We start from the raw sequence: 16,775 nt of genomic DNA, 5'->3' as shown, positions 1-16,775 counted from the left end.
AAAATGCAGCAGGGCTCTGATGGCCTTCTGTTCGCATGACTGCCGAGTCCATAGTCCAAAATTTCTTTCTTTTATGAACTCTCTGTCGTCAACTCGGATCAAAGCGGTATGCAAAGTTTGACTTTCATCGTTGAATGACAAAAGTATGGCCCAAACACAATCACAAAGCTTACTTGATGGTGATTTTTGAATGCTGAAGGGGCGTATAAGAAAAGATTGATCTTCATTTCTGCACAGACCAATAAGATCACACAGCACGGTTAGCCAGAAGCCTGCGACTGTCACAAGACACAGTGTGTATTTTTTAATTATATGTGCATGCACCTGCCATCTCCTGCCGCAGTGCGAGCACCTATATGCCTAGTAAGTGTACTGGCAGGCATTCAGAGCCATTTAGAATGTGCCTGTAGTGATTTGAGCCCTTAGGGGCACGAAAAGGCCTGCGTTCGTTTTTTTTGGACTGCCCAATTTTTCGGCTGTCCAATTTTCGGCTTTTGCAATGAGTTTCCTTTATGGCCTTTTGCTATGTCTTTTCGATATGATTACCTTGTTGCTATGATAACCCTATCTGTGCCTTGAAGCCAGCTGGGGAAGCAGCTTTTTCTACTAACAGTGGCACCAAGAGTCTGCCTTTGGTACGTGGCTCTCGATAAGCATTTCTTTTTGTCAAACTGACTCGAAACAATGTGTGTATGGGGCATAGCTACTGTTCCTTCAAGTTATGGTGGTGTATTCACATAGTTTGCAAGATCAACTCAATCTGTTCTTTCTCAGTGGCTGCTTGTTCGCTTGGCAGCTTGTCCACGAGATCATACTGTGAATGACATGCGCTCAGTAATCATGGATTAGGGTAGTGCAGCTGGTGCATAATTATCCTCTGGTTGTTGACATTCCTTCTAGTATTTCCTTTTGAGCAGAAATCAATGGTTTCGTTCTATGTATATGAACATGGTACATTTGGGATGACTAAATATGTTTTCTAATGCTCTGGTCCATGTCATTTGAGCTTCATTGTAATGGAGTTAACATGACTGAAACAAATGTGTTAATTCACTTCCAGAAAATCTCCGGTGCACGAGAGGTTTGCAGAGATGTTCCCTGGAGTCTCCCTGCCAGCATTTATGTCCAAGTTCTCATTGCCAACATCATTGTCCCAGCTGAATGACCCTATGGACCTGAAGAATGAGCGGGTATGTCCCAAGTGTAGTCTGTACATATGTTTTCGGATGTTAGCTGCATTCATTGCTGCACTTGAAGTGGTGTACAGTCAACGACCGATTTTTCAGATACCAAGTTTTTTGGAAATGCCCAATAATTCAGATGTGTTTGTGGCACCACCCTGTATCCCATAAAGCTAATGTATAAGGACATCTGAGATTTCTGATGCTGAAACCCTTTGCCATCTGATTTTTTGAATGTCTTGCCATGATCCAGGTCAGATCCAGGTCAGAAATGGCTAAAATCGACGCCATCACCGCTGCCATTTTGATTATCTCGCAGCATCAAACCAGCGCTCTCTCACGATGATCCCTCTAGTGGCCGCATCCGCTGCGGCAACTAGAGCAACCAGCCTCGCTGCTTCGACATTCGCTACCAAGCCTTCATCTGTTCAGTGCCATGTTTTTCATCTATAGAATTTGCCACTGTCAGCAGTGTTGCTGACACTGCCTTTGTCATCCTTGCCAATGGCTTCAAAGCACGGAAAGTACGGCAAGGGTTAAGCATTGCATTATGTCAGTTCCCTAAAGTTCGCTGCAACACGGTGATGTTACGCGGTCAAGCATACACAGTGTATTGCAGTGATGCATATTAAGAGTGGAAAGGGGCAACTGTCATGGGACACAGTGTGTATATTTTAATTACACACACATGCACCTGCCATCTCCTGTCCAATCCTGTCACAGTATAAGCACCGATATGCCTAGTAAGTGTACTAGCAGGCCTTCAGAGCTATTTCGGATGTACCTGTGGGGATTTGAGCCACTGCATTCATTTGGTTTTTTTGGACTGCCCGATTTTTTAGATGTTTTGCAGCCCCTAGGGAGTAAGAAAAATAGGATGTTAACGGTATATGTAGCTTTTTAGCTAAACCAGGTCAATAGAGACACTTAGGATATATATGTAAGTTCTGAAAATTTGAGTTATATAGCTTATGTTTGTTTAATGCAGGCCAGAGTTGATTAGATATTTCTAGCATGGGTCTATGTATTGCATTGAAATTAGACTGATGATGATTGCAAACAGCCCTTGGATAGATGTTACTAATGAGGTGCTGCCATAGTTCAAAGCAGTTTAAGCATTTTATATGCAATTCATATATGGACAGAACACAAATCTTAGCTTTACTGAAGCTCTTAATCCTACTGTGATTGCTTATAAGTATGTAGAAATAAGCATTTGCAAAAAGTATGTGTACACAGCAAGTGTTTCTGTCTTGTACAAGAGTACTAAAAGTTGTGTTGGGATGAAATTTTCCAAGCATACAGTGATAATTGCATGTGATAAGTAGGTAAAACAATAAAGACCTGGGTTAATTTCAGGATGCTCAAGTAACTATTTTCTTGTAATTGAAAATAACATACATTGGGATATTTGAAACCATTGCTGTAGGCAAACTAAAAAGCCATACTGGGCTGAAACTTTGAACACATAAAGCGGGTACATTGCAAAACATACTAGAGGAGTTAATAATGTTAATGGGTAGATCAGCACACTTTTTTGAGACTCCTCATTTTGTTGGCACTGGTGTAGTGCTCATGTAGTGTTTGCAGCTGCACACAGTGGTAGGCAAATCTTCTGCATTGTCTTTCCGATTTATCTATCTGCAGAAGCAGCTGTTGCAGATCCTGGTGTGGATGCTTCAGGAGAGGATTCTGATGCAGCTGCACACCTACGTCTACCTCGTGCCAACTGAGCAACCTTCCAACGGGTACCTCGGGTCGCGGCCTTACCTGTCGGAACCTCATCTGGGTCACCGACCGGCCACCAGCCAATCGGACTTCAGTGGCTCAGGTCAGAAGTGAAGCTCATGGCTTTACAGTGAATGGTTGCCCTTGCGGTGCTTGGCAAATACGCTGTCCACTTTGTGTCATTTCCTTTGAAGTGCCTCTGCCATCGTTTGTGACTTTGCAAGTGTGTTGTACAAGGTCCAGGCCTTTCATTGCAAAAGCAATTGTGTGGATGCTGGAGCTGCATCCATGCTGTCAGTGCTGCTGCTGTCGTGCTGTCATAGTACTGGGAGTGCATGCACAGCCCATGCATGGAAGGTTTAAGGTTTTTATATATGTGAGCGATGCACAGTGTGTTTCGCTACAAAGATGACGGAAGCCAAGCGGAAGCACTCTCATGCCTTGCTTGCTTGGCTCTGCAGTGCTGTGTCGGGCCCTGTTGCCACTGCATATTGTTAGAATGCCGTCTGAAGAGCTGGAGTGCAACACTAAACATTGCTCTTCCTTTCATTTCTTTGCCCCTCGGGCAAGACTGTCAATTTTTTCCCCTAGCAATATGAAGAAGAACAGTACCAACAGTACTTTACTTGGTGTTGTGGGTAATGAAATTATGAAAATAATAAGGAAAAAATTAGCAATTTGGTGGTGCACGAGAGAGTCATAAATGAGCAGCCATTAAGTTAGGAAAAACTATTAGGTGACCCACTGCTGTGTCTCAGTGGCTATGGCATTCTGCTGTGGAGCATGACGGCCACTTCCTAGCCACAGTGGACAAGTTCCAGCGGGAGTACTATGCAAGAACTTTTGCATACATAGGGTTGGGCCTGCATTAAAGAAGCCCAGGTGGTTCTTGGGTGTCCGTCATAGCTGTTGTGTTGCTTTTGGTTTGGACATTAAACCCCATATTTTGGGTTGACATTGAAGCTGTTGGGGGGAAACAAATGAAATGGAGGGAGGAGACTGCTCGGGAGCCGCAAATTGGCCCGAACACCTTTTCACATTCCCTTGCTCCAGGTTTGTGTGGAGCATTTATTATTTTTGTTTGATTGGACCCCGGCAACATTTCTAATTGATTCGACGTTCACCACAAACATGTGAAATGTTTTATTTCATTTTCTGGAAACCGCATTTCTGATGGGGTCACAGTTTCGGAGTGATGATATCTCTGGTTCTACATAGCCGTTTGCAATAATTATTTTTTGCAAGAAAGGTAGACAATTAGAAAGTGTAGTAGGCCTATAATATTGTTACGGGGAGAATAGAGGTTTGTACATGTTTACAGGTACGAGGGTGAATCAGAAAGTCTTTGCCTTTATTATTTTATTAGGCAAAGTAACGTATATACAGGTAATTACAAATATACATACTATTCTAAGTACCTTACAGCATTTTTCCACAGAGTCCTTGCTTCAGACATTGCACTAAATTTGAGATGCCCCTGTGGTAGAACTCGTTTGGCTGATTGTGGAACAACCGTTGGTCTTCATGGCCTTTTGCAAACTCGCAACACCACCACCTCGCACTTCTCAAAGCGAGACTCCTTTCCATATATGTGGGCTGCATTTCCCTATGGATTCGATGGGTGTTCGCCCTGTGCTCCATAGAAAATGAATAACTGTTGCTCGTACACCGTGGACATGTGAATCATAACCACCATCTTCAACAGCAGCAGTGCCGTGCCGCGTACCTATCAGCAAATAAGTCCGGGCCAGTCCATCAAAGGGTCCACTGCTGGTAATGGATATGTTGACTTCACATTTAAAGCCGTAATTTGGCTAAAAAATAGGAGTGAAGACTTTCTGATTTGCCCTCGTATTTACAATGCACTAACTGGCATACAAGAAGGAAGACAGTCCGCGTGACATCCGTGAGCGTTGTCGTCTGCTGTACTGTCCTCAGCTTCGTCTGTGGCTGTGCTTGGTAACATGACCCCCAGTGACGAAGGTGCCATCCCGGTGCTTGCTAGATCATCCGAGTGGTATTGCTTAAGGCGGATGACATAGACAGCATCGGTGGAAGGTCAAGGCATGGTGGAATTGAGATGTGTTATTTCATATGCCACGTCGATCACTTGGTGCAAAGCACGGTATGGGCCCAAGTAAGGCGAACTCAACTTTTTGCAAAGGCCCACTCGCCATAACGGTGTCCAAACAAGTACCATATCACCAGGGTTGAAGTGAGCACCATGATGGTGGGCATGATAGATGTGTCGTTGCTTTTCCTGCAGAGTGGTAAGGTGCCGGTCGGCACTCTGCCATGCCTCTACAGCTCTGAAGATGGCGTCATGGGCGCACTCTAACGACATGTCAAGAACGGTGGAAAGGATTGTGTCAAATGGCAGCATAGGGTTTCTTCCGTACAGTAGGTAAAACAGAGAAGCACCCGCAGAGTTATGTCGGGAGCAATTATAAGCAAATGTTACGAAGGGCAAAGCGACGTCTCAGTCACAATGGTTGGCAGAAGCATACATAGCAAGCATGTCTTTGATAGTTCTGTTAAGACTCTCTGTGAGGCCATTGGTCTGAGGGTGGTACGCCATTGTCAACTTGTGTTTTGTAGGGCAGGCGTGCAAGAGGTCCTGGACAACATTTGATATGAAATTTGAAATGAAATATGAAATATGATTTTGATAATGAGGACGAGCATACGAAATTCGTAGTAGATGATAAATATATGATGTGATATGATGATAAAAATAAATATAAATAGATGATAAATTCGTGGTAGATAAATTTATGGTAGACGTGGTGAGCGGCAGTCGGGTCTGTTGACAGGGCAAAGTGACTGGAATCCAACATTGGCCAATTTTTGCGGTACGACGGTCTGGATGAGGGATATGGTTGCATAAAAATCGTCTTGGGCACGAACCTGGGGATGAACTGTAGAGGCAGCTTCAATGTCCCAGCAGATGCGCGCAATACCGTGGGATGCAGCTGGCATGGGTGGGAGATGGAGGTTCTCGCAGGTAGGTTTGCAGCCGTGTTAGGAAGGTGAGAAAAGTGGCAGGCAATGCGACGGCTTGTGGCTTCTTCGAAGTGGCGGCATTCAGCATTGATGTCCTGCAATGTCGAAGTGTTCTTAAAGACTAGGAGAGTGAACTTATCGCCTGCAATTCCTTTGAGGATATGGGCAACCTTTTCCGCTTCTGGCATTTTGTCGTCAACCTTGCGACAACGTGCAAGCATGTCCTGGATATATGTCACACAGAACTTAGTGCAAGCCTGAACTCTGCACACAGGCTTTCTGCGTGGCACGGTGGGGGCCAACAGGCTTGCCAAACAAATCAGTGAGATTCTTTTTTTCTTGGGTCTCAAACCAGACGCATGCCATTCCCATGAGGTCGAAGATAGGTTAACGAGAATGACGGCCTGGTCCCAGTGATTGCTTGTGCTCACCCATTTGTGTAGTTGAAGGCAATCTTCAAAGTCGGTATTATGCATGCCAGAAGAGGTTCCTGGGTCATGCGATTGTGCTACGGGGACGGTGGGCGTGGGTGGTGACGTGCTCAAAGCAGTGACGTCTTGAGCTGACATTACTGATGTAGCCAAGGAATGCTCGCTGCGTAAATCTCCCGTGCATATTGGAGAGCCTGCAACCTCCACCAAAATTTTATGGAGCTAAGAGAGCGTTAGATATGTTTACAGGTATTTACAATGCTTTCACTGGCGTACAAGATGGCAGACAGTTCGCACGACATCAGCGAGCGTCTTCGTATTCTGTAATGTCCTCAGCTTTGTCCCTGGCTGCGCTTGGTTACAATATGTACAAATATTATTACAGAAATTTTTAAAAAGCAATGAAGTCAAGACTGATTATTCGAACACCGATCATTTGGACAGCCCCGCAGCTCCGCCACAAACCCATAGAGAATGTATAGAGATGACCAAAATTTCAAGTACCTTCCAGGGCGTCATGCAATAATTCTTACTCCGCCTGCACGAATGCTTAGGGTGGACACCAAGTCAAGCTTAAATAGCAATAGTTTCGTTTTGAGACATCACCGGCATGGTCATCAGCCATATTGCCGGTGCTCCGCAAAACCGAAACTAGGTAGTAGTCGGCAATGAGAATTCAGCGCATGCATTGACTATACTATCTGTAGAGACAGCATGAGACTGGTCGAGATACGGGCCTCATTTTTGTAGTGACACCTTCCACTTGATTCTAAGGCACTCTTCCTGATCGGTTAATGCTGTTGATAACAGGTGCGGAGTGTCGCTCTGACCACTGATGAAACATGAAAAGCGGGAAAAGGAATAGCATAAAAATAGGGGCGTGCAAATATTCACATAGTTCGAATATTCAGTTGGATACGAACATTTAAATCAAATCGAATATATTGCTGGCTGTGCGGGAGCAAACATGGTTATTATCGTTTGTTGCTATCTAATCTAAGAATATTTGGGTAGAATTTGGCGATGACTTCGTGCTGCTAGCGAAACTTTGTAAAGCACGCTTTGCCATTAAATGTCTGAACTGAGTGGGAAAGCTAGCCTCTCAGTAGGAAAAAAAAAACATTCTCTGCCGTCCTCTGGTGGTGGCGATGACGCCATATCGCATGGCTCCGACGGTAGTCTGCGGTCATCACCATGAACTTCAGTTTGGTTTTGTATGCGGTCTTAGTGCGCAGGCAATTTTCGGACCCATTTTTTTCTGAAAGAAAATTTCTGCAAATATGTTATCTTAAGTTACCACATTTAAATACACAAACTATTTGTGCAAATACAGTATCATAAGTTCGCACATTGAAATACAGAAACTCGGCAAGTTTTGTCAAAATCTACACAGAAATAATGAACAAAATTTGGAAGCACACGGTCACGTCTTAAACAACACTGGCAGCTGTGCGCTATCCATCATGTACAGCCACTGAAATTTGGGAAGATCTGCCCAAGTTTTCTTGAATTCACAAGTCCTATTGGTCATAATCAGGCCATGTCAGAAGCACACGTCAGTTTACATGTTGTGAGCAGTTGCATTTTGTACAGTAATGTAGCCTATCGGGCTTTTAAGGAGTTTTGTGTATGTTTTCTCTGGGCATCTTACAGGTGCCACATCACTTGAGCCATTTAAGAAAGAAAATTAAGAAAAAATTCATTTAGAAATAATTTTAAGGCTCCTTATAAATCTGTTTGACTTATGAAGAGTTTAGCTTAATCAGTATGCCATGAATTGTTATTGGGATTTAAAAGATTATCTTATCGTTAAGTTGTTCCCAAGAAATGCATCTTAATATAGCTCACTTTAAAGTCACATACTGCCGGTTTCAGATTCAAAAGTGCAGTATAATGTTAGTAATGAAATCGAATAGTCTTCACACATTTGTATGTTTTTTTCTGTGGAACATATGACCAGTTTCTTTATAACAAGCCCATGACATTTACCTAGGCTGACAAAATGGCCTGGAAGTATCTATGAGCATTTGCAGATCACAGACACTTGAATGTGCAATTCAGGTATTTGTCTTCAGCTATAAAAATCCCTGTAAAAAAAAAAAAAGAAACAGCAAATGCATAAGTGGGGGGGGGGGGGTACATAGGCAAGTGCGGGAAAATTGGTGAGAATTCTATTCGTGGCTTGAATGCGCATCTGCACCTCTTATACCTGCAGAAATGGCTGCATCTTGGCAAGCCAGCTATAATCCTGATGTTGTTGTCCATGCAGTACTCAGTGAAGATTCCATGATTGGCAGCCCGAGTCAGTCCAGCCAGTCTTCGAAGTGTGGTTCCGACGAAGACCTCTCACCGGCAGAGTCCGATGGCCGCTTTGCGCTGTCCTGGGACGAAAAGGAGGCCGTGGCCAGGGTGCCTGCTTACCGGAACCTCGAAGACCGCAAGCTCTTTCTCAGGTGCTCAAAGGTTCCCAGCTCTCTCAGTATTTTGCCACGTCTATTACCTTAGAGTTAACAAAAATTTTAAGAATTAGTCTGTAGGATATAGCGCTAATCTACTACTTGAGCTGGATTACTCAAATAACAGACATTATTTGCACAAGAAATAAAAAACACTTTTAGTAATTTACAAGGTTTCTGTAATTAACTTTTAACTAATTAACTTAGTGCAGATGTTGCAACTTACGAATTGAAGCCACTGAGTTTTCAATCTTGAAGCACAAGATTTGAAGCAAATTTTGAAACTAGTACCAGTTTTGCGACAAGCCAAGTTTTGCGACAAGTCAAACGTATGGTAAAAGGCTTTGCTGTTTCATTTACATTTATAGCGTAGTGCTTATTTATGCATTGGAACACAAAAATACTGGAATGCCAGTGTATTTCATCGCAGTTTGGAGATGCATATTTCGAAACTAGTGTTATCCTGCGCATTCATTACAAATGAATATGCCTTGCGAGCTCGCCTTGTACCACTAGTAATTTGCAAATATGTGTGCAATAAAGTAATTAGTTTGAAAGAAAATTTGGCAAGTTTTGGAAATCACTTGCACATTTTAATTTCTCATGCGCATTATGTTCGCATAATTACGTAATCCAGCTTGTGGGGCATGCGCGACTCTCACGCATCCCCTGATATGCTGTTTTCCCGCTTCGCCGCGTGGCCTGCTTGACGCCCGCGGCGGTCGATGTGGTTGAAGCGCAGCGCGAGAGATGGCGCGAGTGTTGCGCTGCTACCGGCGGGGTTACTTTGGCGCGGGAGCGGAAGGCGCTCTCTCTTTGGGTTCGGGAAGCAAGCGGGACGGACGTGCCGTGCCGCGCGTGCGCCGACCCATGCTTCTGCGAGACCGTCTCGCGTGGCCGCCTTGGAATGCGCCACCGTTGGCGTGACCGTACACGCGAACGACCAGGCGTTGGGATCCAGCATGGGGCGAACATATTCGCTCGCTATCCGGTCGCGGTGAGGCGGACTTCTAGATTTGTCGCGCGCCCATCGGCATGTTTTGTGGATAGCAACCCGGCTAGCAGGCATTGATCTATGAAAGGTGCAATAAATGCCCTTGTGATTGTTTGCACTACTGTGTTGTCGTTCCTTTGTCCCAAGAGTACGGGAGGAGAACCCCACAAGCTTAAGCACTGGTATTGTGCTGCATGCGACAGGTAATTTTTTTAATATTTTGTAAGTCTTAAAAAAACCCTAACACGCTGTATATATGTGGCTTATGTTATATGTTGTAATATGATCTGTTGATTCATAGCAGAAGCATCTAAAGAAGACCCTTAGCCCCCTTATTGTCAATAGCTGCTAATGCATTAAGGCATATTGCTTTTTTAAATAAAGCGAGCCCATGAACTTACAAGGCAGACACATGCACTGAAGCATCTGTAGCGTGGAGACTCACGGTGTCTGCGAACCGGGAAAACCAGGAAAACCGGGAATTCTCAGGGATTTTGAGTAGTCTGGAAAGACTCGGGGAAACTCAGGGAATTTGTGCTTCTATCAGGGAAAATTAGCTGTAATTCTATCGAAAGGGAACGAAAGTCGCGGTAATGCTGGCCTGAGTAACAGAGAGGAATCGTAACGAGTGGTATTTGATGCCACGTCGTGGGCTGGAGGAGTTGCCAGAGCACAGTCAACGAGCGACTTTCCTGACGCCAGATGATTCGGACGGCTTCGCGGCACCACTACGTACTCCATAGGGTCAATGTATAAGAACTCCTAAAATTTCGGACGCAAGAACCCTTCGCCGTCCGATTATCCGGACTTTTTGCCGTGACCGCAGGTCCGAAACGGCATTAATAGAAGCCACAACCGTCGCCATTTTGATAACTTCGCCGCCTCAAACCGGCACACTCGCACGCAGATCCGCTGGCAGCCGTAGCCACCACCGCGGCAATGCTAGGCCTAGCTGCTTCGAGGTTCGGTATTAAGCTTCTTGCCATTCTGTGCCGTGTTTTTCATTGAAAGAATTCGCCGCTGTCAGCAATGGCACCGACACCGCTTTTGTGGTCATCGCGATTGGCTTCGAAGTTAGGAAAGCACGGCGCATTACAGGATGCCTGTTCCCGAAAGTCAGCATCACCTCATTACAGGAATGTTACGCTGTGAAGCTTAAGTGTGTGAAGGGGCAACTGTCACGGGATACAATATGTATTCCTTAATTATAAACGCGTGCACCCGCCATCTTCTGTCACAGTACGAGCACCGACATGCCTAATAAGTGTGCTGGCAGGCCTTCAGAGCTTTTTCGGGCGTGCCTGTGGCGATTTGAGCCCTTAAGGGATGTAAAAGACATGCATTCGTTTTTTCAGAAGGTTTTGCAGCCCCTAGGGAGTCCGAAAAATCGGACGCTGACTGTACAACTGTCCAAGGGGATGCTTCAAATAGTATGTGCGGTGAACGTGCAGCCGAAGGAGAACAAGAAGACAAAAGACCTACGCATTGAGAAATGAACGGGAAAGGAAGTGTGCTGCCGCTTTTTTGAAGGAGCTTGCACTCTCAAAGCAACGTGTTGGCTGACACTGAGATGCAGGTGTCCCTCATACAAGCCAAAAAAAAACTCTTTAATAAAAACAGTGAAACGCAATGCTGAGGCGTTGAGCGTGGGCTGAGGGTATGTCAGGACAGTTGAGGTTGACTTACCAGTTGTTGTGAGAGAATCTCACTTGTGATAAAGTTTGGGCCTCCTACCAATTAGCTTGTTATCACTTGCTGGTAATAGCTCACAGTCGAAAATATTCTGTATACATCATTTTTATTTGTTGTTGAGAATGTTCGACTCGATTTGCAATGGGTTTTACTATTTTTTACGAAGCTATTTTATTCGCTCTGCATTTTACTAACCCTTCCCTTCTGTTTTCGTTTTGAATCAAATAAACTCTACTCCTTACTATTCAAACTGGAGTAAGTTGTTTTTTTTATTTTTTAACATGCTTACTACAGAGTGACACCATTGGGTGACATGATGTAGGGAACACATCTTGACATAAAACAAAGTTCTGTGTCACTCAGGGAATATTGCAAAGGCACTCAGGGAAAACCTGGAAATCTCAGGGAATTTGGAAATGTCAACTTGGTAGACACCCTGAGGACTGTTTAGCAGCAGCGACGAAACTTGCAATGGCATAATTATTTTTGGATGGATTTTACTGAGGGTAGCCATTATAAGTTGTGAAATGTCTCTGTAGTAAACAGGGGAATCACGGTGCCAGTAAAACAAATTCCCAAATGTGCACTATTTTACTTTTTTCATTTCTGTGGCTCTTCTTTAGAAGTAATGGATCGATTGGGTGCTTGACATTCATTGAAGTTTGTGAGTTTATACTGTTTTTTGTTTGCTTTTGTTTTTCATGCCAATCATAAGTTTTGTGGGAAGGAGTTAGAGGCAGGAGGGGGCGAACACACGAGTTTTAGAGCAATATTTCTGTATGTATACTTAAAACTTTGTACTTTTTTTTCTGTGCATGTAAAAAAACCACACCATTCCTATATTGCATGTGAATTTGTATCTTTGTCCACCTTGTGGGAGTAAGTTTTGCATTTTTTTACTTGAAGTAATGTTTTTTTTACAAAAGACGTGTGTTTTCTCGAAATTTTCTTTTGATAATGAGATATTACGCTTGCATTATCTACTCTTGGTAACTGTATCTTTATAATTTCGTACAGCATCTTATTTCTATGTTTGGTCGTGTCTTATTTGAATAAATAATGCCGCTCTTGGTTTTTCATATAGTATTTAGGACATTTAAGTTGCAGGGTTAAGCTACATGTCACGCTTCACCGTGCACTCTGTAACATGTTTCTAAAATGAAGTCGTGCCACTCATTTCAGGTTGTGCCCACGCTTCAAGGGCAAGGATCACCTCGAGGAGATCATGTACTACGAGAATGTGCGCCGGTCTCACCTCCTCGCTCTTTTGGACAAGTTCCGCGAGGTGCTCTTCACTGTGCAGCACGAAGACCCCACAATAGCGGTGTTCTACAGCTGACATAGTGAACATTAGGTCTTTTTTTCTCTTCAAAGAGTGTGCCCTCACATTGCCTCTGGACATTGCTGGTAAAAGCTCTGGCTAGTTTATTTTAAGTGCCGTGTTCTGTTGCAGTTGATATAAGGAATTACCTTTGCCTGCTAAATGAGCGAATTACAGAATGCTCGCCCTAGATTTCCCATTGATATTATTGTTCGGGAAGTTGTGTCATCTGTACTTCTCAAACCACTTATCATCATTGTTTTTAAGAAGGCAAGAGCACAGCCAAATGTTATGACCAGGATACTTTTTTAAAAGTGGGTTGCATTAATGTAACCATTGCATTGTGTGAAGTTATGAGATCTGCAGTCTTTCCTGTTCTGTAGAATGTAGAAAGTTAAGAGGCTGTTGTTGTTTCTGTATACAAGTACAGGCTGGAAATCTGAATGCGAGGCTGTAGAATTGCGCATGTTTTTCTCAGATACTTCACTCCGCAAACTTTTTTTATGCCAACTGTGCATATTGCATATTTCGAAAGTGTGAAGACACTTGTTTCTTTTGTGAGAATGAATGCAGGGAGGCAGCCAGGGTGCGCGATCTGGTCTCTTATTGTTGGCATTTGCGCACGAAGGAGATTGCGCACTGTAGTTAGAACTCGTCAGAGAACAGGTGAATGCTGTGACTGCAATGTTTTTGCCGAGTGTAGTGCAGCTAGCGAATGGTGTTTATCTCTGGGCCGCAACTTTTAGTAAAAGAAAATTCAGGGAGATGCACACAACTGCGATCGCCAACCCATCATAGGGAGCAGCTACTGGTATTGCTTACTTCGCCATGGTGTGATGCAGTGACGGGTTAGAACTGTGCTGCACTTATTTACCTTCGGTAATGAAGGTGCATGTAATTTAAAGAAGGTGCAACGTGTAGCAAGGACAACTGTCCACTGTAAAAACAGTGCAGCTTTGCGTACGCTGTGGTTTTCAAGCCTTGAGCAGACCGTGTTATGCATGGCATTTGAAGCATGCATTGCAACAAAAGTACCGTGCATGAAACACTTCCCAGTCTCACATTCCTACGTGCATGACATTCTGTTTTGCTGGTGTGCAGGCCCCATGGACTGTAATGAGCTTGCCATGGTTTGTCGAAGCAGGCTGGTGTTAATGTGGGCAGCTGGCCTAGAAGTCTTTTAAAAGAAAATCAGCTTGCTCTTTTTTGTGGGATTGTTGTTCTCTAGATTTTGCTTTGTCACAGAGTAGGCCTCGTGTAAAAACATTTCAATTTGATGCCAGGCACTTTTCTCTTAAAGAGCACGCTATCAGTGTGGTGTCTAGAAAGTGCATGATTCTGAACCTGGTTATTCTGGGGTTCTTTTGGAAGCATGTTATGGCTACATTTTTGTGCAAGTGTTCATTGATCACACTGGTTTAGCGTGTGTGAAGCAATGAGAGACTGTGGTTTTCTAGCCACCAGTGGCTGGACTCAGTGCAGAGGGGTGAACTTCCTCCACATTGTTTTTGTGCAGTGAAAAAATTGTGCAGAACAATAAAAGAAGTCATAAAGACTGTTCTTTATGAAGCCATTGAATAGATCTTAAGAGCTCTGTGTGCTGTCAAACCTGATTATAGTGAAGCTGGTTATGTTAAATTGTCCCTTATTAGAATGATTTCTGAACACAGTAAAGCTACCGTGACAATACATAGCTAAATGTACTGTTACATCAAACGAAAATTATATCGACACCTGGTCAACCAAACTCCATGCAATGCCCAATTGAAAGAGCTCCATAAGTTGGTTTTCCTGCACCGACAGGCTCCTACCACCTGAAGGGGAAAATAAAAAAAGCAGACCCCATGCACTGCAGGAATCATGTTATGCAAAGCATTTTGCAAGTAGCTGACTATCTAGCCTCATTCTGCAAAGTGTTAATTGGTGAACCATGTCTGTGTCTTTGCAAGGCCATTGTGCGTGCGTGTGATGACAGCATGAAGATAGTGGTGATGCTTGCAGAATCGCAATGGCATGGCAACGACGGTATGATTACGACAATGAAATGATAATGACAATGGTGTGGCGACAATGGTATGACAGTGTTGACGATGGTATGATAATGACGCTGGCGAGAAAAGTACAACAGCAATGATGATGATGGCATCATAACGATGACATGTAGTGTCACGTTTCGCCTACGACGCACGGTATAGCCGGCGCGGATGCAACGAATGCCGGGGCTTCGTTCAAAGCGGCGGACATTTTGGCCGATTCAGCACTGCCGCAACGCTTCCTGCCAAGCGTGTCCAGGCATGTTTCAATGCCACGTGTCTTCGTGTGTGTGTGTGTGTGTGTGTGCATGTTGGTGCCCACGCTTGTCAAAGCGCGGCAGCCGGGGAGAGGAGCTCCCCAACTGTGAAGCGAGGAGGTCGGACCGGCGCCGGCCCGGCGGATACGTCACTTCTTTTCACAACGTGTCCGTGCGCCGCCGTCACGGGCGCCTCTTTCAGAGCTGTTCCTTTTTGCCCTCGACTCCGAGAGTATAAAAGCAGCTGCCCCCGGACGCCAAGAGAGGCTTCGATTTCTTCCGTCGAGTAACGTGGTCTCCCGTCTCTCCACTTCGGTCGACCTGACCGGCCGCTCTTTTGCGACGCTAAAATAAACAAGTTGTTCTGTTAGCAGTCGACTGATCCTTTGCCGGGACCTTTGGATGCTTCCAGCTGTGCCCCAGGCCGCCAGGCCAACGCTACCCTTGGGGCTTCCGACCCATTTGCAACAGTAGACAACACCACCTATATGTTGATGACGACAGCGGTATGGTAATCGCAGCGGTTGCATTGTGACAACAGGAGCCAATTCTGAAGGTTATGCACTTGGAGTTGAAGCAAGGCAGGTAGTAGGCTACCTACTGCAATATTGCTTGAAGGAATCTGCATTAAACTTTTCCCAAGACATGCCATGTCAACAGCCCCTTAAAAGAAATTGTGGATCCTATGGTGGGGTTCCCCTAAGTAAGAGTTAATCAATGTCTCTCCTGGTAAAGATAGCGCCTTTAAAAATAAAAGTACATTTCGTAGTAAAATTATATGGAAGTTTACATCGAATTAAAAGTTATGTTGCATTCACAGACACTTTCTTTTGGGAGTTCAATATAAATGGGCTTGCCCACCTTACCCCTGTGCCTGCAAGCCGTACCTTAGTAGAATGATTGTTAGGGAGCCTGCATGAATGGTTATGAATGCTCCCTAATGATTGTAATACCATACTGTCATCTAGCAGCCTGTGTGGAACTCTAAAGCAGTATACAGTGCCATGTTAAATGGTGTTCATACTAACGATGGTAGCTGCAGGTGGATCTATCCTTACATTATAAGGATTGTGGCATTTGCTCTGACTTGATGCTGCTTTGATAACGCATCTGTGAAGTGTTGATAGATAAGTGTTCACAATGAGCTAAGAACGCTTTGGAGGTTAAGGAATAGGACAAGCAGGAGCAAAGTGGATGAGAAAGAAGACAGGCTAGCGGTTCATGCCCCATCAACAGTGCTTTGAAGTCTCGCATCATAAGGCTGAGCTGTCGTGTGTCAACACTAACCAGCTGCTACAAACACCTTCTATTTATGCAGGTCTAAAATGGTTCCCTCTCCATTATGTTCACTCTGTCATGAGGCTGAAGCAATAGATCATTTGTTTTACAGCAAAGGTGTTCGCCTGACAGACCTATATGAATGAGCTGCATGCGTGGTTTTGTAGAGGGGTATCTGGGGCTGGCTAACATCCGTAAAACGAACAGAAAAGATAACGAACGATAGTACGGTGAATAAGAAAGACAGGACATTTCATTTCACCACGCGCCGCACCTACGCAGTGGGGGAGTACACCCGCGCTGGCCGCCATTACTGTTGTTGTCTGCACTCAATACTACTGCGCAACAGTTGTGGTGAAAACAGTGTGGGGAAAACGCGGGGATGTGCGCGGCGGTAGCCA

The 16,775-nt window shown here is 44.4% G+C and overlaps 1 protein-coding gene across 2 annotated transcripts in view; it reads left to right on the top strand.

Moving 5' to 3' along the window:
- Nprl3 (GATOR complex protein Nprl3) overlaps positions 1-14,362 on the top strand; it is a 36,607-nt gene extending 22,245 nt beyond the window's left edge. For both annotated transcript variants that reach the window (XM_075702405.1, XM_075702404.1), the window contains 4 exons: positions 1,061-1,190; positions 2,829-3,012; positions 8,613-8,796; positions 12,668-14,362. In XM_075702405.1, the coding sequence (XP_075558520.1) occupies positions 1,061-1,190; positions 2,829-3,012; positions 8,613-8,796; positions 12,668-12,824 (655 nt within the window). In that variant the 3' untranslated portion in view covers positions 12,825-14,362. The remainder of the gene's footprint in view (positions 1-1,060; positions 1,191-2,828; positions 3,013-8,612; positions 8,797-12,667) is intronic.
- The last annotated feature ends 2,413 nt before the right edge of the window (positions 14,363-16,775 follow it).

Source organism: Dermacentor variabilis, chromosome 8 (genome assembly GCF_050947875.1).
Source record: "Dermacentor variabilis isolate Ectoservices chromosome 8, ASM5094787v1, whole genome shotgun sequence".
Classification (NCBI taxonomy): Eukaryota; Metazoa; Arthropoda; class Arachnida; order Ixodida; family Ixodidae; genus Dermacentor; species Dermacentor variabilis.
The sequence above is the reverse complement of the archived record's forward strand: the minus strand, read 5'-3'. Positions and strand labels throughout refer to the sequence as shown.